This window comes from Natator depressus, chromosome 6 (assembly GCF_965152275.1).
Source record: "Natator depressus isolate rNatDep1 chromosome 6, rNatDep2.hap1, whole genome shotgun sequence".
Classification (NCBI taxonomy): domain Eukaryota; kingdom Metazoa; phylum Chordata; order Testudines; family Cheloniidae; genus Natator; species Natator depressus.
The window spans coordinates 8,677,672-8,703,843 of NC_134239.1; the positions used below are offsets into that span (position 1 = coordinate 8,677,672).

The 26,172-nt window shown below is 54.0% G+C and overlaps 2 protein-coding genes across 2 annotated transcripts in view; both read right to left on the minus strand.

Moving 5' to 3' along the window:
* LOC141988522 (uncharacterized) overlaps nt 1–26,172 on the minus strand; it is a 329,702-nt gene that overhangs the window by 270,302 nt on the left and 33,228 nt on the right. The window lies entirely within an intron of this gene.
* Nucleotides 1,446–23,668, minus strand: LOC141988528 (integrin alpha-X-like). The gene is made up of 27 exons (XM_074954322.1): nt 23,564–23,668; nt 23,244–23,358; nt 21,567–21,697; nt 21,160–21,305; nt 20,589–20,742; nt 18,855–19,005; nt 18,408–18,481; nt 17,901–18,030; nt 17,597–17,745; nt 16,014–16,154; nt 15,496–15,702; nt 14,250–14,380; nt 11,332–11,489; nt 11,007–11,161; nt 10,711–10,842; nt 10,049–10,122; nt 8,697–8,838; nt 8,298–8,411; nt 6,775–6,854; nt 6,534–6,617; nt 6,305–6,383; nt 5,944–6,051; nt 5,622–5,705; nt 5,334–5,447; nt 5,030–5,122; nt 4,760–4,870; nt 1,446–4,566 (listed from the first exon to the last, which is right to left on the minus strand). The coding sequence occupies exons 1-27, from the start codon at nt 23,609–23,611 to the stop codon at nt 4,444–4,446; spliced, it is 3,228 nt and encodes a 1,075-aa protein (XP_074810423.1). The 5' UTR covers nt 23,612–23,668; the 3' UTR covers nt 1,446–4,443.

The following is a 26,172-nucleotide window of genomic DNA, read 5'->3' on the forward strand; positions in this document are numbered from 1 at the left end:
TTTAGAGACAGTTTGAAGTGACCTGAGACTTCAGACAAGGCAGGCGAATGACTCTGGGAGCTTGGTTTTATTGGAAGCAACCCAGTAGCACCTCAAGGCCCCAACTGAGATCAGGGCTCCCGTTGTGCCTGGTGCTGCACAGACCCTGAGATCTGGGCCCCGTTGTGCCAGGTGCTGCACAGATTCACAGTCTCTCCCTCCTCAAAAGAGTTCACAGTATAAAGAGAAGATTATTCTCCCAAAACGCAAACGGTGCCTCAGTGAGATTCAGCCCCCTCTGCTGTAATCCACTAGACCTTTCTCTCCCCCAGATACAGGAATAGAACGAGCAGTCCAGTGCCTCCTGCTCTAACCACTAGACCCCACTCCCATCCACAGCTGGGTTAGAAGCCAGGAGTCCTGGCTCCCAGCCCTGTCAGCGATGCTCTGGTTGGGATGTTTCAAACTTAGCAAGGGGCATCAGGATATGGATGCGGAGGGTCCCACGTAGTGTTGCCATCTGGATGATTTTTAATTGGCTTGCCTGGTTTTTGTCCTGCCTTACCTGTTGCCAGTGAAAAGACTGAACGTATTGGGGTTTTATGTCCCTCTGCCAGACACGAGCATGGGCAGCCACACGTGCAGTGAATTTGTAACTACCATGCACGACCCATCGCTGGGAGCACGCTGACACCAGCACGCCGGGCCCTGCTCAGCCTGCCGAACCGCGGCAGCTCACCTCAGCACCAGGAAGTGAGCTGAGCCCACGGCTCTCTAGCAGGGAGGGGTAAGGAGCAATATGGGAGAGGCAGGGGCTGCTGGGAGGGGACGCTGGGGGAAGGCTCCTTCCTGGGTTGAGGCTCCTGGGAGGTGCTGGGGCTCATGGTGGGTGTCAAGGTTCCTTCCCCACTCTGAACTCTAGGCTACAGATGTGGGGACCTGCATGAAAACCTCCTAAACTTACTTTTACCAGCTTAGGTTAAAACTTTCCCAAGGTACAAACTATTTTACCCTTTGCCCTTGGACTTCCACTGCTACCACCAAACTTTATCTGGGTTCCTGAGAAACCGTTGTTTGGAAACGTCTTTCCCCCCAAAATCCTCCCAACCCTTGCACCCCACTTCCTGGGGAAGGTTTGGTAAAAATCCTCACCAATTTGCATAGGTGATCACAGACCCAAACCCTTGGGTCTTAGAACAATGAAAAAGCATTCAGTTGCCTTACAAGAAGACTTTTAATAGAAGTAAAAAAGAATCACCTCTGTAAAATCAGGATGGTAAATACCTTACAGGGTAATTAGATTCAAAACATAGAGAATCCCTCTAGGCAAAACCTTAAGTTACAAAAAAGACACACAGACAGGAATATTCATTCTATTCAGCACAGCTATTTTCTCAGCCATTTCAAGAAATCATAATCTAACACATACCTAGCTAGATTACTTACTAAGTTCTAAGACTCCATTCCTGTTCTGTCCCTGGCAAAAGCATCACACAGAGAGACACAGACCCTTTGTTTTTCTCCCTCCTCCCAGCTTTTGAAAGTATCTTGTCTCCTCATTGGTCATTTTGGTCAGGTGCCAGCGAGGTTACCTTTAGCTTCTTAACCCTTTACAGGTGAGAGGATTTTTTCTCTGGCCAGGAGGGATTTTAAAGGGGTTTACCCTTCCCTTTATATTTATGACAGTGGGTGAGGCAAGGGCTCCTGTGTTACCTGGCAAGACAGAAGGGCTGTGGCCACAGGTGTGGGGAAAGCGGCCAGAGCTGTAAGATAACTAGAGGAAGGGCACAGCGTTTGCTAGCGGCCTCACCCGCTCACCACTGAACATCTCTTCTTGTCCCCAAACATATTTGTTTGTTGCTCAGCGGGGTAGGAGAACAGGCAGCTCGGAGAATCTGTCATTCCCTAACAGAACACAGAAATACACAGAGAGGGGCTGGTGGTTTTGGGGGTCATTTTTGTTGCCCGCTCAGACCGCGTTTTAAGTAGGCTTTGACGATGAGATTTTTAGCGGTAATTGTCAGCAACCATCAGTCTCACCGCACAGGCATCCAGCCAACGGCACAACGTTTCCGGTGATAACAATCCAAATGTGCCCCTAGACAAAGAACGAACGGTGCTCCTGGTGAGCTTACTAGAGTCCCACCTTACTGTGTAGAAAACTTGTGGCCATGCCAGTGTCCCTGGGGCGGCTTGCAGGATAATTACTTTGTACATTTTGACATGTGATGTTGACAATTTGTGGTTTCAAAGGTTATAAATAGGCTTGGCAGAATGCTATTTTTTTTAATAACTTCCACAGACAGTATTGATGTTTATTTCTTACCGTTTTTTTGTTTTGTTTTAATTTTTATTGATTCAAATTTTCAGTTGTGGAAAATTACTGTGGGGATCAAAACCTAATTCTGTAATGACAACAGGCGTTGATTTTAAAAAGGTCAAGCTTTATAACTATTCAAACACAAATTATTAACATCACATGTCAAAATATACTTAGGGCAGGTCTACACTACCCATTGAATCGGTGGGTAGCGATTGATCTATCGGGGGTCAATTTATCGCTGTGACATTATTGACTTGAACTGGGAACGTATAGATCATCGTTGCAACCAAGGTCCTGTAGTGGCGCCAAATCTTGTATAAAGGGGGTCAAATAAGGTGTCTAAGGCAAGGTTATCGTTTGCTGGTTATGATTATGTTGTCTGTATATGTGTATCATTTTTGTAGTTGAAGTGATGAATATTGGCTCTGTACTGTCTGTGTTTCAAACTTATGCTATGCTTCTGGGTGACACCCCAGACAAGTTGGTGTCAGCTCTGCCTAGCCTGCTTGATGGCCCATTAAGGACCATCAGCGATACAACTGACCCATTGAGAGAAGGCAGAAATGCCTTGTGACTCAGCAAGGTGTGCAGGGACATGCCTATGGACAGAACTCTGAGGTTTTTCCAGGCCATGTGATGGACAGCTTCTCTTTGGGACAAAGGAAGAAAGACCACATGGCAAGAGAATATAAAAAGCTGCTGCAGCTCCTCCATCTTGTCTTCATTCCTGCTTCATACCTCTGGAGGGACTTTGCTACGCTGAAGCTTTGAACCAAGGACTGAATGACCCATCCCAGCTGGGGATGTTCTCCAGAGACTAGATTTGAACCTGCAGTTTATTCCATCACTGCTGCAAGCCTGAACCAAGAACTTTGCCATTACTCTATGTAATCGATTCCATTTAACCAATTCTAGCTCTCATCTATATCTTTTCCCTTTTATGAATAAACCTTTAGATTTTAGATTCTAAAGGATTGGCAACAGCGTGATTTGTGGGTAAGATCTGATTTGTATCTTGACCTGGGTCTGGGGCTTGGTCCTTTGGGATCGAGAGAACCCTTTTTCTTTTACTGGGGTATTGGTTTTAATAACCATTTGTCCCCATAACGAGGGGCACTGCTGGTGATACTGGGAAACTGGGGTGTCTAAGGGAATTGCTTGTGTGACTTGTGGTTAGCCAGTGGGGTAAAACCAAAGTCTTCTCTGGCTGGCTGGTTTGGTTTGCCTTGGTGTGCATAGAAACCCCAGCCTTGGGCTGTAACTGCCCTGCTTGAAGCAATTTGTCCTGAACTGATACTCTCAGCTGGGTCCCGCCTGAACCAGCATCATTACAATCGCGTCTAGTCTAGATGCGATAAATCGATCCCTGAGCGCTCTCCCGTCGACTCCGGTACTCCACCGCCAAGAGAGGCACAAGCGGAGTCGATGGGGGAGTGGCAGCAGTTGACTCAGGGCCACGAAGACACCGCGGTAAGTCGATCTAAGTACACCGACTTCAGCTACGCTATTTCCATAGCTGAAGTTGCATATCTTAGATCGATCCCCCCCGAGCTTAGACCTAGTCTAAGTCCATAGCCTCAAATCCAACTCTAAGAAATTATCAAGCAGCATTATTCTTACTTTGCTTATCTGCAAATTTTGATTATTAGCAATAGAAATATTTTGCCAGCAATTTGTGTGCGTGTGGTGAATACAACATTTCCCGATAAAAATCCAGTCCTTCCAAGCACAGTTATAAAGCTTTAACTTTTTGAATCTCAACCTCTACTGCCATTAAATAATTGTCTGACCTCCACATATGGCCCGGCCCCCCCGCACATACATAAATTCCCACAACTGGGATAATTTGAATCAATAAAAATAGAAAAAAAAAGATGCTTAATACCCATAATTTTCCACATCAAAATTTAAAATCGATGGAAGTTTAAAAAAAGGCCTAAAATAAATTTCAACATTTTCCATCAAAATTATAAAAAGACAAAGAGAATTCAGCCAAGCCTAATTTCAGTAACGATTGGCTCTAGGTGGCACTAGGACGCATTTTCTTGGTGGGAGGGTGTCCAGTGATCAACATAAGCGGGCGGGGTAAATCTGGAGCAGCCCAGAGGGAGGCCAAGCTGGGGGTGTTGGCGCATGGGGGGCTATTGTTTGGGGACATCGGAAGCAGGGGGGTTGCCAGCGGAGGCGCTCTGGGTCGGGCCAGGCCCCTCGCCCTCCACAGCATCCTCCATCATCTGCTTGAACTGGCGCTTGAAGAAGCCAAGCTGGAAGGAGACAAAGAGGGGAGATGGTGAGAGGCAGACAGAGACAGGCTCATGGTGGAGGAGCAGGAGGGATGGGCTGTGGGAACCTACGAAGGAAAAATCCTTGTACCTCCGCCACCAGCTGGGAGAGCCACAGGCCCCTCCCCCAGGCTGATGAGCAGTAGGGGAGGGGTTAGAGCCCTGCCCCACTCACCTTGTAGAGGGCTGCTGTGTTGAGAGCCAGCAGGACCAGACCCCCCATGCTGCTGCCCACGGTGATGGGCAGGTAGTTATAGACCACGAAGCGCTCCACCACCGTCTGCACCTGGGGGAGAGGAGCTGTGAGATGGGGACCCAGGAGTCCTGACACTATCACACCAGACCCCACTTCCCCCCAGAGCAGGGACAGGACCTAGGAGTCCTGGCTCCCAGCTCTAACCACTAGCCGATGCTCTCTCTATCCCAGGCACAGTCACTCTGGTACCTGGCGCTGGATGAATCCCTCCTTCTGGATGTATTTCTTCTCCTCGTATTCAATCCAGGCCTCGCTCACCAGATTCACTTTCTGCTGCTGAGTCTGGAACAGAGAAATTCACCGTCCCTGACTGGAAATGACACAAACCAGGCCAGAGCATCATCCCAGGGGGACCCAGAGCAATTTACAGGCCGTTCACACAGGCATCCCCTGCCCAGCACTGAGATGCAGCCACCTCTGGGGAGGGGCTCAGGGGCTGTTCACACGGGAGGATCTCTTGCCTGGGGCCAGGAGGCAGTGGCAGCTCTAGTACCTGGGAGACCCACTGGAAGCTGATGTTCCCTTTGATCATGAACTCCAGCGGCTGCTGCAATTCCAGGGAGGCGATTCGGCACCGGATCTTCTTACAGGTGGCCACGGAGCAGTCCTGGGGCGGAAGGATATCGCCGGGTGAGGTAGGGGGCGTGCAGGGGTTCTGCCTGGGCATGAGGGTCTCAGTCTGTCTATAGCAGAGGTCCCTCCCCCAGCCTAGCCCCCAACTCACTGTCTGTATTAGTGCCAAGGGAAGGGGCGGCTGGGACCCGCACTGGCCTGCACTCACCAGCAGGGGGCGCTCACTCATCTGCTTCACAAGGTCCTTTGAACTGGTCGTTCCCACCTCACTGGTGCACTGAGCCAGCTGGGGCTGGGGAGGGATAGAGACACGGTGTTAATGGGGGCGGGAAGGGGACACGGGGTCTTTCCCCTCTATGGGGTGCTGGCTACAATCTGGCCCCAGGGCAGGGGACTGGCTGGCTCCAGTGGGGAGGGGGAACATGTGGCCTTTCCCCCTCAGCCAGCCTGTCCCAGCAGGGGGCGCTGTAGGGCCGAGCAGATGTCACTGGGCCCATCTCACACACACAAGGGCAGGGAGAGGCAGGTACCTTGGAGGGGACGACCTCAGAGGCGTCCCACACCCGGACCCCGCTCAGCTCCACAGGGAACTGGAATGTGACCGAGATGGGGACACTTCGCTGCCGCAGGTTCTTGACCTGAAAGAAACAGACTCGTCATAGGGCACTGCAGGAAGAGAACCCGGGAGCTCTGATCCCCAGCCCCCGCTCTGACCCTCAGACTCCACTCCCCTGCCAGAGCTGGGGATAGAACCCAGGAGTCCTGGCTCCCTGTCCACCCCTTCCCTCTCCCTCCCCCTCCTAGCTCTAACCCACTAGATCCCGTTCAACCACTTCCACTCCCTCCCTCTTGCCCCATCTCCCCCCTCGCACTCTGTGCTGCCAGCCTCACCTCGTACCACTGTGTCACTGGCACACTTCTCCCTGCCTCCTTGGAGGAGAAGTTGACGTACTTGGTCGACTCCTCAAGGCTGGGGGAGGAAAAGGACAGAAGGAAGGAGAGAGACGGGAGTGTGATGGATGGGGCTGGAGAGTGGCGGTGGGTGGGGGCGCTGTGCTGCAGGGAGCGGGGAGGGGGCCCAGCAGGGGGCACTCTCCCCTCTGTCTCCGCACTGACCTACCTGGTGAGGATGATGAAGATGCCGTACTTGACCGGCAGCTTCGCCCGGTGAATCATGCGCTTCGTGATGGGGCCGCCATTGTGACTGGGGGGAGGGGAGGGCAAAGGGGAGAGACGTGAGGAGACGCAGGCAGATAACTGGGCAGGGAGGCTGCATCACAAGCCACTGCCCTCTCCTGCTACCTGCACGGCCCCCTCCCACTGCCCCCACCCCGACCCCTGGCCCTGCACGGCCCCCTCACCTGCTGGCCTTGACCGTGATCTGCAGCCTGTTCCCCAGGTCAGCCTCAGAGGAGACGTCGAAGGTGGCCACGAAGATGACCTGGAAAACACAGGGGTTGAGAGCTTCTGGGCCCAGGGCCTGGGGAACTACCAGAGACTGCGGGGCGGTGGGGGGCAGGGGAGGCACAGGGGACCAGGGGGACTGTTGTATGAACTTAGATGGAGGCAAAGGTGTTAACATGACCCTGTCCCTGTCCACAGAGAGCGCTAATCTGGTTTGGGATCCAGAGACCTCAACCCACTCTGTGCCATGGCAACACACCATTAACCATCCTTTTTAGGACCCCAAAGGGGGGAGGGAACAGCCCCTCCCCTTCTCTCCCCCAGTGAGGCCTGATTTCCAGCCTCCCAAAGTGTGGCCCTTGGTTTGCAGCCCTGGCAGGGCCTGAGCCCCGGAGTGACCTCAGGACTCTGTTTGCAATGACTCGCCAGGCTTCCCGGGGCGCTTTCCCCAGCACATCTCTTGTCACGGGCTGGGCTGACCCCAGGGAACTGCCCCTCTCTGCTCCCAGCTGGGCTCTCGCTAGGGTTTCCAACTTTCTAATGGCACAAAACCGAACACCCTTCCCCCTCCCCTACCCCTTTTCTGAGGCCCCCGCCCCTACTCACTCCAGCCCCCATCCCTCAGTTGCTCGCCGTTCCCCACCCTCACTCACTTTCCCTGGGCTGGGGCAGGGAATTGGAGTGTGGGAGGGGGTAAAGGCTCCAGCTGGGGATGCGGGGTCTGGAGTGGGGTCAGAAATGAGGAGTTCAGGGTGTGGGAGAGGGCTCGGGGCTGGGGCAGGGTGTTGGGGTGCGGGAGGAGGTTCGAGGTATGGGCTCTTGGAGGGAGCTTGGGTGCTGAAGGGGTCTCAGGGCTGGGGCAGGAGGATGGAGTGCGGGGTCTGGGAGGGAGTTAGGGTGTGGGAGGGGATTCTGACCTGGAGTAGGGAGCTGGGCTGCAGGAGGGGGTTTGGGGTATGGGCTCTGGCCAGGTGGCACTAACCTCAGGCAGCCCCCAGTTACCAGTGCAGTGGGATTAAGGTGGGCTCCCTGCCTGCCCTGGCTCCACGCTGCTCCCGAAAGGTCCGGGCCACTAGGCAGCGGCGCGGGCAGGCAGCTCTGTGCAGTGCACGCTACCAACGCCCGCAGGCGCCGCCCCCACAGCTCCCATTCGCTGTGGTTCCCGGGTCACTAGGCAGAGGCGCGGGCCGGGGGGTGGGGGGGGCAGCGCACAGAGCTTCCCTGATCTCCCCTGCCTCAGGGGGCTTCAGAGACATGCCGGCCACTTCCAGGAGCCCCGTGCAGCCAGGGCAGGCAGGGAGCCTGGCTTCACCTCGCTGCTCCGCCAACCGTACTTTTAACAGCCCGGTCAGCGGTGCTTATCCGCGCTGCCAGGGTCCCTTGTCAACCGGTCATTCCAGTCAAAAACTGGATGCCTGGCAACCCTAGCTCACACCTGGGGAGTTCACATGCCAGGGCTGAGGCCAGGGCCCGTCCCTACCTCAGCTCCACTCCGGAAGATGGGGTAGTTGATGTGGCAGGTGCTGTTCCTCTGAGTCTGTTCCTCGGAGCCCACGGCCGAGCTGCACTTAACGGCCATGGCCCTCCTGTTAGACTGACCATGAGAGACCAGCCAGTGAGAGACGTAGACCACAGCACCCCTGACAAGCCCCCTGCACACTCCCTGCAACTCAGCACCCCTGCCGAGCCCCCCCCCGGCCCGCTCCCTGCAGCTTGGCGCCCCCCGCCGAGCCCCCCATCACAGCATCTCAGCTCCCCTATCGAGCCCCCGACCTGCTCCCTGTAGCACAGCGGCCCCTGCTGAGCTCTCTGTCCACTCCCTGCAGCACAGCTCCCCACTGCAGAGCCTGCCCCTCATGCCTGGTGTTCGTTGGGGTACCTGGAGCAGCAGGACCCGGCGGTAGGACAGCGCGGCCGGGTAGAAGAACTGCACCGTGGTGCTGTAGGAATTCTCCCCGTGATTCTGGATGGAGACGGTGGTGTTGAGTTCGGGGGTGACGCCCACCACCAGGGTGCTCAAGCTAAGGGGGGAGAAAGGGGTGAGCTTCCTCAGGGCAGTGTCCTGGATGCTCTGTGAACTTCTTCTAGCAGTGTCCACCCGGGGACCCCAGCGCTGTGAGCTTTCAGCGTGCATCTTCCCCACAGCAGTGCACCTGTGACACTACGCCCCAGATTCTTCATAGAGCTACTGTTGTGATATGAATATGGCATAACTAATTTGTATTTTATGCAAGATGGGTCACGTGCGGTATCATTGGAAAGGTGATGATTCACTGAATGTGATTGTCCTATTTGTTTGGGGATGGGGCTCAAACAGGGAAACAAAGGATTCCTGCCACATGTAAATCCTATATAAGGCAGGGAAGTGAGTTTATCAGGGCTGGTTCTTCACCAAATCCCTGCCCAAGATGACTGCTGAAAATACCTAAGATTGATCTGGGGAAGAAAGGACTGGACCCAGGCTAGAAGGTGTCTGGCCTGTGAAAGGAATAACTGGGCTTCGAAGCTGCAAGCAAGAGCAGTTTGTCTACAAGAAACTCTGCAACCTGCTTAAAACAACATTTAGGGTGAGAAATTACTAATCGTAGCCAGTTTCTTTAGTGTATTAACCTTAGTTTGCATGTTTGTTTTATTTGCTCAGTAATCTGCTCTGATCTGTTTTCTATCCCTTATAATCACTTAAAATCTATCCTTTGTAGTTATTAAACGTGTGTTTGTTTTCTCTAAACCAGTTTGTGCAAGTCATAACTGGGGGGCAAAAAGCTGTGCATATCTTCCTCCACATTGAGGGAGGGGGTGCTTTTCATGAGCTTACGCTGTACAGTTTTCTGTGTGGCGCAAGACAATACAATTTTGGGTTTACACTCTTGTGTGTACTTGAGTGCCGAACATTCCCGAGCTGATTCTTCCCATGCAGAGCAGATTTCAGCGTCTGTGTCTTTCTGCAGCTGGGTGTGTCCCTACCTGGGTGTGTGCTGGAGGAGGCTTGAGGGCCTGGCTCAGCAGAACAGTGTAAGGGAGCCCAGGCTTGTGGAACCAGCGGGCTCAGTGCTATCCCCAGTACATCAGGGGGCACCCCGGAGTGGGAGGGGGCAACCCTTCACACCCCCCATCCATCAGCACTGGAAATCTAACAAGATCTCCAGCTGGATGTGGAAGATCCGAAGCGTGATCAAGCCAAATGTGTCTCACCATGGTAGGTGTTTTTGGAGGGAGGATTCAGTGATTTACCCAGAGAAATTGAAGGAGATTTCTAACTGGTCATCGCAGCGGTCATCTGTGCCACAGTCCTTCTGAAACGGGAGCTGGTTGGAGACCCAGGAGAGCAGGATCAGAGTGGGTGGGGAGGGGTCTGCAGCACCACCTGCCGGAGTGACACTGCGGGGACCCAGGGACCCTCCTGTTACCCCAGCACCTCCCAGCCCCCTGCACTGGGGGACAGAGAAACCCATCATCAGCCCCCCCCCCCCCGCCCTTCCTCCTCACCCTCTGCCCAGCGGCAGTTTCACACTTCTAGGAGTGCCGCGACTGGAGGACTGGCCGGCTCAGGGGGATGGGGAACAGGACATGGGATCTTTCCCCTTTAGGGGGCCCTTGCCAAAATAAATATTGACAATTGTCTCATAAAAATCATTTTTTTTTTTAGCCAAAATATTTGGTTTTTTGGACAGAAATTTTGGGAACTTTGAGGAGAAGTTGGAATGTTCCCATGGAGGGGAGATGCCAAGGCAAACTCAGCATCCATCTGTCACCCTCGAGTGGCTGCGCTGTGTAAAGGGGATTAGGAGGCTGCTGCTGCCTCTGAATTTTCCAGACTCTTGCATTCAAACCCCGCGGTCACTGGTTCAATCCCTGCAGCAGACCCACCACGGGGCCTGGCTCTGGCAGCTTACCAAGCCTGCAGACACCGTCGCGGAGTCCTCGCTCAGGATGGGTTTGAGGTTGCTAGCGGTAGAGATGGGCTCCCCCGTCAGGGTGTAGTTGAGACGCAGGGTTATGGGGGTCAGGGTGTCCTCTGGGCAGAGCTGGGGAGACAGAGAGACATGTCGGACCCCTGAAGGGAAAGGAGGGCTGGGGGCTGGGTGGGACCAGGAGAGAGGTTTGTTCTCTGGGTGATTTGGGAGCAAGGGGCAGGGTGGGAGAGGCAGACACAGTGGGAAGGGAAGGGGTTAGGACCCCCCACACTCACAGGAAGAGTTATCCGGTACATCTCACATCTCGTCTCAATGCCGAGCCGCAGTTCCCTGCTCATGACGGGGCCGGTGGAGTTGAAGGCGGCTCGGATCTTCGTCCGCCCGGGGTCCAGAGCCAGGCTGTACTGGATGGTGCTGGAGATCCTGTCATCTACGGGGAAGGGGAAACGAGGGACAGAGAAATTGAGAGCAGGAACTTCAAGGGGAAATGGGACACAGGGCTTTGCCCTTCTAGGGGGTGCTGGTTCCGATCCATCCCCAGGACAGGGGACTGGCTCACTAAGAGGGGAGGGGAATGGGGGGGTGGGGGTTTGGTCTGACCTAGGCTGTCCCTGGTGCTCTTAGTAACAGTGAAGCAGACCTCTGCCCTGCTGGCCTCCGTGTTGAGCTGCTCCTGCCCCTGGCAGTGGAAGGCTGAGGTTGGGATCATGTGGGGCTGGAAGCTGATGGAGACCCCGACTCTGAGCACCGGCCGGGACCTGCCATGGGAGGAACAGAACCGTCACCCAACTGCTTTCTGCAATGGGGCCAGGCCCCCTCCCTCCCCTGAGCCTTCCACCCAGCCTGGATGTGCTCACAGCACCCCAGGGAGATGGGATATGGACACTCAGCTCTGCTAGAGGAGACGCTGGGGGGCAGAGAAGGGAACAGCAGAGCTGTCATTGTGCCATTCTCCAGCTGGGGGCAGCAGTCACAGACACTCACACTCAGCATACTAAGGCCTTGTCTACACTGTAGAGATTTTTTCTACAAAAGGCAGCATTTGTCCACAAAACACTGGAGGTTTACACACGACAATGTAACTTATGGTTACAAAACTCTCCTGTTTTGCTGACAACGTAAACCCACCTCGACGAGAGGCTTCGAGCTTTTTGCGGCAAAGTTTTGTCGACAAAGTGCCAGTGTAAAGACTGCGCTTGGTCATGTTGCTGTGATTGGCCCCCAGGAGGTGTCCCACAATGCCCTTCCTGAGAGGGTGACCAGGTGTCCAATTTTCAAAAAGCTGTCCTTTGCTCTGAATACTGTAGTGGTGGAGAAAGAAATGGATAGAATGTAGTGGATAGAAATGTGCAAGACCAGCTTTCCCTGTGCAGCTTAGCAGTGCAGCAGAAGAGGGTGCTGATGCACACCTAGATTTCATGGGAATCCTCCAGAGAGATCTCTAGGAAACTACCCTGGAGGTTCTTGCCAATCCTCTGCCAAAGGTTCCTTGGCAGAGCTGCTTTGTTCCTTCCCCATTGTAGGAAATTTTCCCGCACCGCTTGGCAATCACTTGTGCAGGGACCAAAGAGGCACCCAGGTGAGCAGCACAGGGACCTGGTCTGAACCTGGATGCAGGCAGTAGATGTGACCTTGCTTACCCTCAGGAATGAGATATCAGCTTCACTGACACCCGCCTGTGGAAAATGGTGGCAGAATTTACAATATTGTCCCCAGTCCCCTTCACTGATCCTCTGAAAGCATCATCAACATCCTTTGCCCCATTTTGAATGTCCACCCCCCACCTAAGCCATACTCACCATGTTTAAGGTGTTTGTTGAGATGTGTGCTTGCCAAGGGACATTGAGAAAGTGATTGGTATGTTACAAGAGGTGTATTTTACTGTAATGATTCAATGCTGTGCATGAACTAACTATCATGCTTCTGTGCATTGTTTCTTGTGCATCTGCAGATGTGCCATTCAGGGGACCCCACTACACACCGGTGGAGCACCTACTCCAGATAAGGAAGCAATCAAGGTGGAGCAAGGAGGACGTGTTCAGAGAGGTGCTCCAATCCTCTGAGTCAGAAAAAAAAGAATGCATGGTGCTGAGAGAAATGGAAAGATGGGACAGAAAGGGGTGTGAAGAGTGCACTCTAAAGGCCCATGGGAGGATGATAAAAGTGACAGAGGAGCCCTGGGGCTGGGGCTAGTGGGGGCTGGCCTGCAGCCAGGGATTCCAGGCAGCTGGAGCCGGTGCTTGCATCACCCGCCCGGCGCTCAGGGCTTGTGTGTGTGCGTGGGGGGAGGGGGGGGCCTCTGGGCTCTGGCAGGGAAGGGTGGGGCTGGAGGGGTAGAGCCCTGAGTAGAACGGGTGGGCTAGGCCAGGGGATAGCACTCCCAAGCGCCCGGTTCACCGACCGCCCATGCCTACACATAGTGATTGTTGCTGCTAGTAATATTTACATGCATTCTAATCATTTGCTTACGAGAAATCCCAGTCAGGAATCAACGCAAGTGCTAGGTCAAATAAAATAATTGAGTTTAATGAAGCATGGCAGATTGCTGTATAGAAATACACATTACTGGTTCGCAATCTCAAAATCTTGCCTCAGTCAGCAGTCAGCTATGACCATTGAATTCTTTTTCTCACTTAGATCTAACCTGCCATAAAGGCAACGCTAGCGTGCTCTTAACCTGCCAAAGCACATTCCAGGAGAATTCTGCACCTACTCAGCCTATTGTTGAAGCGCTCCTTGCTGCGGTCCAGGTTTTCCCGACTAAGGCTTCATGAGCCATGGGTGTAAGGGGTAGGCTGAGTCTCCCAGGAACACTGTGGGCATTTCAAAATCCCCCATTGGAATCTTCTGGTGTGGAAAGAAAGTCCTTGCTTACTCCTTTCTGTACAGACCAGAGTTCTTTAAGATGCGTGGGTCTTGCACCTTCCTGGACCACCCTGTGCTGATGTCAGTGAAATGCCTGCAGTGATCAATAAGCGCCTGCCATACCTCAGAGAAGTACCCCTTCCTATTGACGTACAGATTGGGTGCTCACGATGTACTGCCTGACCAGCTCCGGTGTGTTCCAAGCAGTGACCACAACAGTAGAGAGCATTGTGGGGTCCATCCTTTCACACAGAGATGGCGGGCGCACAGTAAACAGGGGGTGTTAAAAATGCCGCTAAAATTGGTCGGAAGCCCATGGAATGCTGGGACAGAAAACAATGCATCATGGGACGTTGAGCTAGCACCCATGAGGCGCTGCGATCCACTCCGCCTTCCCACAATTCCTAGCTGCAGAATGTGGCGAGTCGCACCCTGGGATAGGTACCCACACAGTGCCCTGCTCTCACTGTCAGTGCCAGAGCACCAAGTGTGGATGTGCTCTGCCGACACAAGGAGCGTAGCGTGAACATGCAATAGCGATGAAATTATAGCGCTTCTTAATCGCGGACATAACTTCTACCAAAAAAACTCTGTAGCGTAGACAAGGCCTGAGACTGCCATGTGGAGCAGCGCAACGACACAGAGTAACTCACCTCAGCAGCAGGACCTGCCCTTGTGCCCCCACCGCGATGTCTGGCAGTCCGTCCCCTGTCAGGTCTGTCCCGCCACTGACGGCCTGGCCAAAGTAGTGCAGCCTGCTGGGAAACTGTGACCCCTCGATGCGCTGTGGGGCAGAGAGAGCAGTAAGGGGTGGGAAAGGGGCGGCTGTTCTGTACAATGGGCACTAGGGGGCAGTGGAGGGTGGGGGTGGGGAAGGGGCGGCTGTTCTGTACAATGGGCACTAGGGGGCAGCGGAGGGTGAGGGGTGGGAAAGGGGCGGCTGTTCTGTACAATGGGCAGTAGGGGGCAGCGGAGGGTGAGGGGTGGGAAAGGGGCGGCTGTTCTGTACAATGGGCACTAGGGGGAAGCGGAGGGTGAGGGGTGGGGAAGGGGCGGCTGTACTGTACAATGGGCACTAGGGGGCAGCGGAGGGTGAGGGGTGGGAAAGGGGCGGCTGTTCTGTACAATGGGCAGTAGGGGGCAGCGGAGGGTGAGGGGTGGGAAAGGGGCGGCTGTTCTGTACAATGGGCACTAGGGGGAAGCGGAGGGTGAGGGGTGGGGAAGGGGCGGCTGTACTGTACAATGGGCACTAGGGGGCAGCGGAGGTTGAGGGGTGGGGAAGGGACGGCTGTTCTGTACAATGGGCACTAGGGGGCAGCAGAGGGTGAGGGGTGGGGAAGGGGCGGCTGTTCTGTACAATGGGCACTAGGGGGCAGTGGAGGGTGAGAGGTGGGAAAGGGGCGGCTGTACTGTACAATGGGCACTGGAGGGCAGCGGAGGGTGAGAGGTGGGGAAGGGGCGGCTGTACTGTACAGTGGGCACTAGAGGGCAGCGGAGGGTGAGGGGTGGGGAAGGGGCGGCTGTACTGTACAATGGGCACTGGGGGTCAGCGGAGGGTGAGAGGTGGGGAAGAGGCGGCTGTTCTGTACAGTGGGCACTAGAGGGCAGCGGAGGGTGAGGGGTGGGGAAGGGGCGGCTGTACTGTACAATGGGCACTAGGGGGCAGTGGAGGGTGGGGGTGGGGAAGGGGCGGCTGTTCTGTACAATGGGCACTAGGGGGCAGTGGAGGGTGGGGGTGGGGAAGGGGCGGCTGTACTGTACAACGGGCACTAGGAGGCAGAGGAGGGTGAGGGATGGGAAAGCGGCAGCTACAGGCTAATAGGCACTAGGGGGCTGTGGGGCCCCATCATGTCTCTTCGGGGCTTTCTGGGGACCCCTTTTCACACGGGCTGGGCTCACCTGTCTGTACTGGGGATTGAGGCCTCCCTTTTCCCCATGGAAGATGTACAAGGCCCCGCTATTGTCGCTCTCCATGGGGGCCCCGATGGCCACATCCGTCTGTCCGTCCCCGCTGATGTCCCCGATTTCGGACATGCTGGCCCCAAAGCGTCCGAACGCCTGCCCCATCTGCCCCTGCAGTGTCTTGGTGCAGATCAGTGTCATCCCCTGCAGGCCCCATCGAAGGAAACACATGGGGAAAGGATCAGCACTGACTGTCAGCAGAGAGTACCCCCGCCCCTACGGACCATCTTTCCCTCTCTCTGCAGCAAAGCGCTCCTTGGCACCGCCCTGGGGCATCGGGGCCAGCTCTGACTGGCAGGGAAAAGCTTCCCCGAATGATCCCCCCCATCCTACTTCCTGGAGCACCGCGCCTGCTACTGCCATGCTAATTGTCCCAGCATCACAACCCCATGGCAATGCAGGCAAAGAAGAACCCCAGGCCATCCATCTTCCCCCGGCTCCATCCTCTTTCTTACCGGCCAGTTAATCAGGCAGATAGAGACACGCCCCCCATTCAGAGGTGTATGGTACATGGGGGCTCCGATTAGAACCAGGTCCGTGTTCCCATCTCCGTCGAGGTCCACAGCGCACAGTGTACCCCCAAAATATGAGCCAATCTGGAGAGGCAGATAAGTCACCCCTTTAATTTAGTCACCTCCTCCTTCTTCTCCCACTGGGACCCTTCTCACCCCCTGGGGATGAGGATTCAGTCCCAATACTCGTTCCATCCTCAGTCTCAACCTCTCGCTGCACAGCGGGTGGTGATGTCGCTGAACGTGTTCTTGCACAACTAGGCAGTTAGATCTTGGAGAGACGCTGAATGCTAGCTGTGGTGCAATTCTTTTTAGCGGCTGTGCTAGCACAAGTAAAGTTTATTCACTGACTGAGTCACCCTTATAAGTTCTATTCAGCTGGAATGTATAGGCAGTTAGATCTTGGAGAAATTCAGTTCGTTGGCGTAGTGTGATGCTTTTCGAACACTGCTAATATCATGAATAATGTAATTTTCCTTGCCTGAGTCTCTCTAGACCAGATCCACAAAGGTACTTATGTGCTCAACCCCCAGACTTAGGTGCACTGTGATTCACAAAACCTCTGCATGGCTGCTGCTGACCCCTTTAGGTGCCTAACCTGACTTGGTGCCTATGTTTTTGCAGTAGAAGCTCCTTATGTTGCTGCCTCAAGGGCAGGGCATGTGCACTCCTGTCTTACTCTAAGCAGCCAGTTGCCCATTTCCCACCACATTCAAGCAGGATCCACAAACTGGGGGAAGACAAACGCTCCTCCACCTGTAGGGCACCATCTGGTACGTGTGGTCAGAGGAAAAGGACTTGAACAGGGGTCTGCTATTTCTTAAGTCAATGCCCTAACCCCTGAGCTGTGGGCTCCTTTGGTCTTGCCTGTTAAAGTTATTCCACTTTAATTGACTAATTAAATATCATTTGGGCTGCACAATGTGTACAAATCACAACCACCCTAAGGCCCAGTGGTCAGGGCACTCCCTGAGAGACAGCAGAGCCCTGGTTAAAGCCTTCTTCCTCATCAGGCAAAGCAGGGACTCAAACCAGGGGTTGTTCACGTCCTAGGTGAGAAATCTAACCACCATCTCTAAGGGAGGCCCTCCCTCTTCTCCTCCGGGTGGAAGATCGTGGTGGCTCTGAGCCTGCCTACTGGATGAGGCCCGACATTTGAGCTAGGTGGAAGAGCGCCTATCTTCCCCCCATTCATGGATCACTGGCAGGGGTAGGTGCCTCCCTGCAGCATCACAACGCCTAAGTCTCTTGGTATGTCTGGGCCTCTGTCTGTATCTGTCTCATGAGCTCTATCTAGACTGTAAGTGAAGGTAACAGCAGTGGGATATTGGAGAGAGGCTGAATGACAGCTGCGGTGCAATTCCCTAAACCAGTCAAGTTTATCCCCTGCCTGAGGCTCTCTGACTGAATCGTTCCTGAAGGTGAATGCAAACACAAATATTACACGATGTCAAAATCTTACAGGCTTCCTCCAGCCCTCTCTTTCTCACACCCACACTCCATATTACCAGTAACACTCCCCATACCTGCTCTCCCAGCACCTCTGATCTGGGTGTCCATTCCCCACCCTTGGTATCTCGGAAGAACAGGACGACTTTGCCAGCGTGTTGATAGCGAGGGGCCCCGACCACGTAGCTGCTCTGCCCATTGGCTGTGATGACCTGAGACGAATAACCTCAAAGGAAGAGAGGGACGTGGGGAGGTGAGATGGGAAACAGCCCTACAACAGTGCTGCACAGAACTTTCCCAGAACTGAGATGCAGCCACCTCTGGGGCGGGGCGCGGGGGCTGTTTAAATAGGTAAGGGAAGCTCGGTGGGTTTGTTCTTACCAAGGTAAGCATCATTCATGTCTGTGGAGGTTCTGGATACGTTGATGAAGCTCGGCTCCCCGCCACTCCCATACAGGTATATCCCACCAGACCAGTCATAGGCTCCCACCGCTCCCAGCACAGGCCCATCCTAAATGGACAGGCATGGCAAAGGGGACCGATTACAGGGAACAGACAGCACGGCATGTATTTACTAGACACGGCCCCCACCTGCAGCACAGCGCCCCCTAGCATCGTGCTGGGACACTGGGGTCAGTGCTGATGGCCAGGGGAGTGAGCACCCCCTACTGGGCCCCCACACCACTCGCTGCAGCATAGAGCCCCCTAGTGTCTGCCCAGAGTGGGAGGGGGGGTGCCCCCTGCACTGCTCCCACAGGACTCTGGGCTAGTAAAGGGTTGTCTCCCCTGCAACCACTAAGCCAACCAGCCCCTTCTTAGCTTGAAAGCGCCGTCAGGGCCCCAGCGCACGTCAGTGTGTGACACACCCTGGGGCCAGGCGTCACTCACAGGGGACAGCAGGGAGCTGAATCCTTTCTGGGACATCTCCAGTTGGAAGGAGCTGCCGCTCTGAGACTGGGTGCCTGGGGACAGAAACAGACAGACAGACATGGGAGAGATCATCACAGACGGTAAAGGCCCCTTGTCCCATTCCCTGAGCCAGCCCATCTCCCCACCTCGAGGCTGGATTGGATCCAGCGCCCCCTAGAGAAAAGGCCCCGTATCCCATTCCTCAGCCCCTTGAGCCAGCCAGTCCCCTGCCCGGGGAACCTGGATGAGAAAGGCATCGGGGCATTTAGGGAGGAAGATTAATGGATACATGTTGGATGGGGAAAGAGAGAATATTTGGGGCCTATTTGGGCTCTGGATTCCCAGGAGCTCCCCGTCCCATCTCAGCCTTGAAAACCCATTTCTAGAGCCCCAGGGCCAGTGTGGCCCCTCCTCTGGCTTTGGTACCTTCGATACCAAATATCTTCTCCTGCAGCTGGTTCTGGATGCCCTGGAGGGCATCGAAATTGTCCACCCGGAAGACGTGCTCCTTGGTGGGCTCAGAGGCGATCTCCTGGAGCTCCTGTTGGGCAGTATCACTGGAGAAGGCCTCACCAACCTTCACGGAGTAGAGGTACAGGAGAGACCAGGGCATGGGCATCAGTCACAGCCCAGAGCCCTGGGCCAACACCCCCCCGCCCCAAGCCCTGCTGGGCCCTCTAGAGGCACGGCTCAGCCAGCGCCATGTGCCGCTCTGGTGAGTGGAGGGTAGCGGGCCGCTGGAGCCTGGAGTTATGGAGCCTGCCTCATTTCAGCACCGAGTTGTGTTGGTTGTACCAGCAGCAGGGCACAGGGGTCTCCTTGCCATGGGGATTGTCAGCGCTCTGAGGCCCAGCATGACTCAACCTCCAGGGCGTAGTGAGGGGTGAGTGCAGGCAATGTCTCCGGGGGACACCTCAGGGCAAGGGGTGAAGGGCCGGGACCACTGCGCTAGTCTGGGTGGGTTGTGTGCAGTCAGTTCAGAGGTGGAGTCAGGCACCTCCCGGTCGCTGGGCCCGACGTAAGCAGCAGACAAAGGTCGAACAAGATCCAATGGCTGGAAATGGAATTTACACCCATTCAGATTGGAAAGAAGGTCTCAGGTTTAACCGTGAGGGGAATTAACCCTTGGAGCAGCTCACCACGGGCCGTGGTAGATTCTCCATCCCTGGCAATTTTTATCTCAAGACTGGCTGGTTTTCTAAGAGATCTGCTCTGGTTTCAGCAGGGATTATTTGGGACAGTTCTCTGCCTGTGCTCCATGGGAGCTCAGACTAGATGACTGCAAAAGTCACTTCTGGCCTGGGAATCTATGATTCTAAACCCGAGTTTGTTGATGTAAGGCTTACGTCGACCTAACTCTGTAAGCGGCCTCGCTAAAATGTAGCTCCCACCCCTGTAACTCGTCCACCACACCGACTTCATAACTCCACTTCCGCAAGAGCCGGTGCACTGAGCTCAATGTAGTCAGGTCGGTGCAGTGTCTGCATAGACACCACGTTGCTTATATCGCCTGGGGGCGCTGGCTGTCAGTGCCCCACCATGCCCCACACTGACAGTTAAGTCGGTACAAGCGCTCCTGGTGAGGACGCGCACCACCAACAGAAGGAGGATAATGTGGACATGAAAAAATGATTGAATTACTGAGGTGGCTGTGTGACAAGGTAACTTAAGTTGACTTAAGTTTGTCGCAGAGACTTGCCCTTTATCTTGCTGCTGATGCTCATTTCAATCTCTTTGGCTCAGCAGTTTCATGGAGATAAGTGTCAAGTGACTGACACCAGTTTGGGGAGGATCAGAGCCGTTGTTTGAGCCCCAGGTGTGTGCAGAAAAAACTATTAGAACCGGGTGATTTTGCTGTTTAACTGGGGGGCTGTATGTCAGGAGCCCCTAGTTCAAGTGACCCCAAATCCTAACCTGTGTCCCCATGAGGAATTCCAAATTTCATGGCAATCTGAGTCAGCACGTGGACTGTAGGGCAGGCAGAAAACCCAACCTGTAACTAGACAGCTCTGCTCAACCTGAACAAGAGAGGAGCTCCAGCTCTCCTATAACGTCACACATTGACCCAGTTACAACCCTGGGTCAGTTCTTTTCCCTTATCTAATGGGAACCTGGACAGGGCTCAGATCCCTACTATTTCTCCACACGGCTGCAGCTCACCCCGATGGCGTAGCGGATGATTCCAGATCTCTCAGCTTCGGGGATGGCGTCTGAATAAGAAAGCGGGTCGTTGTATTTCTTCCCATCAGTGATCACAATGAGAACCTTGGTGGCCTCATCCCGAGCGCCTCTCCCAGAGGTGAACAGCTTCTGCCTGGAAAAGGGGAGGTGGGGAATGCCTGGGAGGGTTATTGATATGTAATAACACCTAGCGCTTGTCCACTGCTTTGGCATTGCAGATCTCAAAGTCCTTTACAAAGGGGGTCACTGTCATTACCCCATTTTACCGAAGGAGAAACTGAGGCACAGGGAGGGGACATTCCTTGCTTAAAGTCACACGGCAACAGAGGCTCAGAGCTTGCAATCGAACCCCGGAGTCCTTGCTCCCAGCATCCCCACCCCGCTCTAACCTACTAGTGCCCTCTCCCCTCCCAGAGTTGGGGACAGAGCCCAAGAGTCCTGATGCTCCCTGCTCTAACCTCTAGTCCCCTCCCACAGCTGGGGATAGAACACAGGAGTCCTTACAGCCCATTCCCTGTGGAGTCAGCACGGGGAGGAGGGCAATACCTACACCACTTCCCGGATGGCAGTGGCTGTGTGTGTAGTTCCACGAAGCTGCTTAACCCCCTGGAGAAGGTGATCATGGTTGTGACTCCTCCTGTACTGTAAGAAGTCGAAGTGCTCTCTAAATTCGTGTGAGTACTGCATGAGGGCAAACTGCGGGAGGAGGCAGGGGAGAAGAGAGAAAAACAACCCCAGTGGTGGAAGGTCAGAAAAGCAGGAATCCGACTCAGTTAAGGGCTGGGGCAGTCAGTCAGGATGTAGCTGGTTCTGTGGGAATTTTTCCCTGGTTTAGGATGCAAAATCTATTGCTCCTCCCTGCACCACAGCACCCCCTAGTGCCACACTGGGGTATTGGGGTCAGCACTGACTGCGAGGGGCAGGGTAAGTAGTCAGGGTTCAGCCGCTACCCGTTACCTGCGTGTCGGTGCTGTGGAAACACTTCATGATCTCAGAGAGAAACGTCTTCATCTTTTTAAAATCCTCACATGCGATGCTGCCAGAGCCATCAATGAGGAGCGCTATGTCTGTGACATATTTGGGACACTCTGATGGGGAGAGGAAAGAAATACATCTGACTCCTGACTCAACTCTACAAACATGGAGTAGAAAGAGCTAGACCAGACCAATGGGTCCATTTAACCTGGTATCCTGCCCCCACCCTGCAACCCCGGATCAGACCAATGGGCCCCTCTGTCGCAATATCATCCCGTCCCTGCCATTGATGGGTCATGAGAGTAGAGCATGACATGCACTGGGATGGAAAAAATACACCACATCCCCCGCCAGAGCTGGGACAGAACCCAGGAGTCCTGATTTCCAGCTCCCACTGACATCCTGAATCAAACCAATGGGCCCACCTAGCCTGGTATCCCAACCCATATCGGACCCATGGGCCCATCTAGACGCATCTCCCCTCCAACTTCCCATGGCCCGTTGTGACGTTATTGACATAATCTGGGACCGTATAGATCATCGTTGCAACCAAGGTCCTGTAGTGGCACCAAATCTTGTATAAAGGGGGTCAAATGAGGTGTCTAAGGCAAGGTTATCGTTTGCTGGTTATGATTATGCTGTCTATACGTGTGTATCATTTTTGTAGTTAAAGTTATGAATTTTGGCTCTATACTGTCTGTGTTTCAAACTTATGCTATGCTTCTGGGTGACACCCCAGACAAGTTGGTGTCAGCTCTGCTTAGCCTGCTTGATGGCCTATTAAGGACCATCAGCGACACAATTGACCCATTGAGAGAAGGCAGACACGCCTTGTGACTCAGCAAGGTGTGCAGGGACATGCCTATGGACAGAACTCTGAGGTTTTTCCAGGCCATGTGATGGACAGCTTCTCTTTGGGACAAAGGAAGAAAGACCACATGGCAAGAGAATATAAAAAGCTGCTGCAGCTCTTCCGTCTGGTCTTCAATCCTGCTTCATACCTCTGGAGGGACTTGGCTACACTGAAGCTTTGAACCAAGGACTGAAAGACCCATCCCAGCTGGGGATGTTCTCCAGAGACTTGATTTGAACCTGCAGTTTATTCCATCACTGCTGCAAGCCTGAACCAAGAACTTTGCCATTACTGTATGTAATCGATTCCATTTAACCAATTCTAGCTCTCATCTATATCTTTTCCCTTTTATGAATAAACCTTTAGATTTTAGATTCTAAAGAATTGGCAACAGCATGATTTGCGGGTAAGATCTGATTTGTATCTTGACCTGGGTCTGGGGCTTGGTCCTTTGGGATCGAGAGAACCTTTTTTCTTTTACTGGGGTATTGGCTTTCATAACCATTCGTCCCCATAACGAGGGGCACTGGTGGTGATACTGGGAAACTGGGGTGTCTAAGGGAATTGCTTGTGTGACTTGTGGTGAGCCAGTGGGGTGAGACCAAAGTTTTCTCTGTCTGGCTGGTTTGGTTTGCCTTGGTGTGCATAGAAACCCCAGCCTTGGGCTGTAACTGCCCTGCTTGAAGCAATTTCTCCTGAATTGGCACTCTCAGTTGGGTCCCGCCAGAACCAGCATCGTTACACCCGTGTACCCACCCGTAACCCCAGAGCGTAGGTCCCCCCCACACGCCTGCATCACCCCTCACCTGGCTGAGTGTCTGGGATGCGCTGGAGCTGCTGGAGGCTCTGGTTCAGAAGGAAGCAGTAGCCGTTGACGTACATGTTCTCCCCGCAAGCCCGGTGCACCGTGGGGCCGCACACCTGGGGCACAAGAAGGCACGGGATCAGTAGGTGCCCCTCTGAACAGAGCGCTGAGGGTGTGGGAGAGAGCCTGGGGCCAGCTCTCTCCCATGGATATGCAGGGAAAGGCCCTGCCAGGGCAGGGGACCCCCTTGGGGCAGACAGGACCCCAGTCCCAGCACCGAGCTCCCAGAGAGGAGACAGGGGAATCACACGGTGGCATCACCTGGTTCCCACGCTCCCTGCCATGGCAGCACCCAGTCACTGTTGCCATATCAGTGTCACCCAGTTGCCATGCTCCCTGCTATATTCATGCACAGTCACTGTAACCATGGCGACAACCCAGTTACAATGCCTCCTTCTATGTCAGCTTCCTGCTTCCTTCCAGTCACTGTCACCATGGCAACATCAGCCAGTTGCCTCCATCCCTCACAACATCATCTCACGGTCACTGTTGCCAAAGCATGGATACCTGGCTACCACCATTCCCCACTGCATCCTTGTGCCCCCCTTCCAATTACAGGAGTTACCAACAGCCCTTGCAGTTATTGTATAATCATGGTAACATCTCCCAATTGTTACCTCTGCACCATTGCTCCAGTCATGCTGACACAGCCCAGTTACTACTATCCATGAATAGTGCGGCTTGCGGGGGTGGGGGAAGCTGGCCCCAGGAATGACAAGGGAGCAAATATCGGACCCCACTCCTATTTCCCCTCGGTTTGGTACCTACCAGGAACTCCGAGCCTTGGGCAGCCAGAGACAAACCAAGGGACATGTTCATGGCATCGAGGGGCCCTGACAGGAGAGAGAAGCAAACCAGGGTGAGCAGATAAACTCCATTCCTCTCCCAGAGCGGAGGATAGAACTGAGGATTCCTGACTCCCAGCTCCCCCTGCTCTAACCACTAGACCCCACCCCACTCCCTCCCACAGCTGAGGACAGAGCCTAGGAGTCCTGACTCCTACCCCCATTCTATTGCTGCACCCCACAGCACAGGGTGCCCCTACTCTGGATGGGGATCTCCTGGCAGCGTCTGGAGCCCAGATCACACTTGTAAACTTTGCCGGTGTCATTCATGTCTCCCATCTGCAGCGGGGCCCCAACGATCAGCCTGCAGGGAGAGAACACAGGGGGGTTAGGGAGATGCCCCATCACACCCAGGGGAGTGGGTCCCATGAGGGGCAGCCCAGCCAGACAAGCCCCTTAGCATTGGGCATGAGACATGTGGGGCCCTGAGCCCATGTTAGGCCCTTACCCCCCAGTGCTGGCACTCCCGAACTGCACCACGCTCTGCCCAAACCCCACTGCTGTCTCCTGGAAGGTGATGGGTCCTTCCACATCCACACTGAATTCACGGCTTGGTGCCAGCACTGCAGGGGTTAAACAGTCACCAGTTAGAGCTTCCCCTCTGGAGAACGGGCCAGTGATTGGGGCTGAGGGGCCGGCTCCTTCTGGCTACGGGACTGAATTCCACACACACACACCCCGCTCTAACTCAACAAATCCCACTCCTCTCCCAAGCCAGGGATAGAACCCAGGTGTCCTGACTCCCAGCTCCTCACCACCTGCTCCCTAGTCCTCAAGGGCTATATTATGCAAATCATTCCCTGCATTTATTTGCATAGTGCCAGTCACTCCCGCTTAAAAATAAATATCATGAGTGGAGCTAGTGCTGGTGAACGGAGCCCTAGATTTGTCTCCATCAGCTTCCCTGACGCTGATCCATAGCGGGTTCACTTCCTGTCAGGGTACCAGGGTCAGATCAGAGACTTCATAGACTGATAGATTCCAAGGCCGGAAGGGACCATTGTGATCGTCTAGTCTGACCTCCCGGATAACACAGGCCAGAGAACTTCCCTGCATTAATTCCTGATTGAACTACGGCAGGTCTTTCAGAAAAACGTCCAACCATGATTTTAAATGTCCAGTGATGGAGAATCCACCACAACCCATGGCAAACTGTTCCAAGGGTGAATTACGCTTCCTGTTAAAAATGTCGGCTTTGTTTGCAGTCACAGGCCACGTCTGCACTACCACTTACGGCGGCAAAACTTATGTTACTCAGGGGTATGAAACAACCACACCTCTGAGCGACATAAGTATCTCTGGCATAAGTGTCAGTGTGCAGAACCCTGTGGCGGCAGGAGAGCTTCTCCCACCGACAGAGCTACCACCACTCACTGAGGTTGTTTAATTATGTCGACCGGAGAGCTCTTTCCTGTCGGCATAGAGTAGCTACACGAGTGATCTTACATCGGTGCAGCTGCATCGGTACAGCTGTGCCGCTGTACAATCGCTAGGGTAGGCATGGCCGTTGTTTGCCTATCATCAGCTTTCGGCCACTGGATCGTGTTACCCTTTATCTGCTAGTTTGAAGAGACCAATCTTAAATATTTGTTCTTCTCATTAGTACGCACAGACTCGGGTCAAGCCACCCCTTAACCTTCCCTTAACTAGATTGATCTCCTTGAGTCTATCACTATGAGGCAGGTTTTCCAATCCTTTCATTAGTCTCCTGGCACTTCTCTGATCCCTCTCCAATTTATCAACATCCTTCATGAACTGTGGTCACCAGAACTGGACTCACTAGTCCAGAAGGGGGTCGCACCAGGGGCAAATACAGAGGTAAAATGCAATAGAACCTCAGAGTTATGAACACCCCGGGAATGGAGGTTGTTCCTAACTCTGAAATGTTCGTAACTTGAACCAAACATTACAGTTCTTTCAAAAGTTTACAACTGAACATTGACTTAACACAGCTTTGAAACTTTAATATGCAGAAGAAAAATGCAGCTCCCCCTTTATATTTTTAGTAGTTTACATTTAACACAG

Coding starts and splice junctions, on each gene's coding strand:
- LOC141988528 (XM_074954322.1), bottom strand. CDS start 23,611: ATGGCAACAGTGACTGGGTGCTGCCATGGCAGGGAGCGTGGGAACCAG. Junction 23,359..23,563: donor GCAGGGAGCGTGGGAACCAG/GTGATGCCACCG, acceptor CTTGTGCCCCAG/GTGTGCGGCCCCACGGTGCA. Junction 10,123..10,710: donor CGACGGTGTCTGCAGGCTTG/GTAAGCTGCCAG, acceptor GTCTCCAACCAG/CTCCCGTTTCAGAAGGACTG.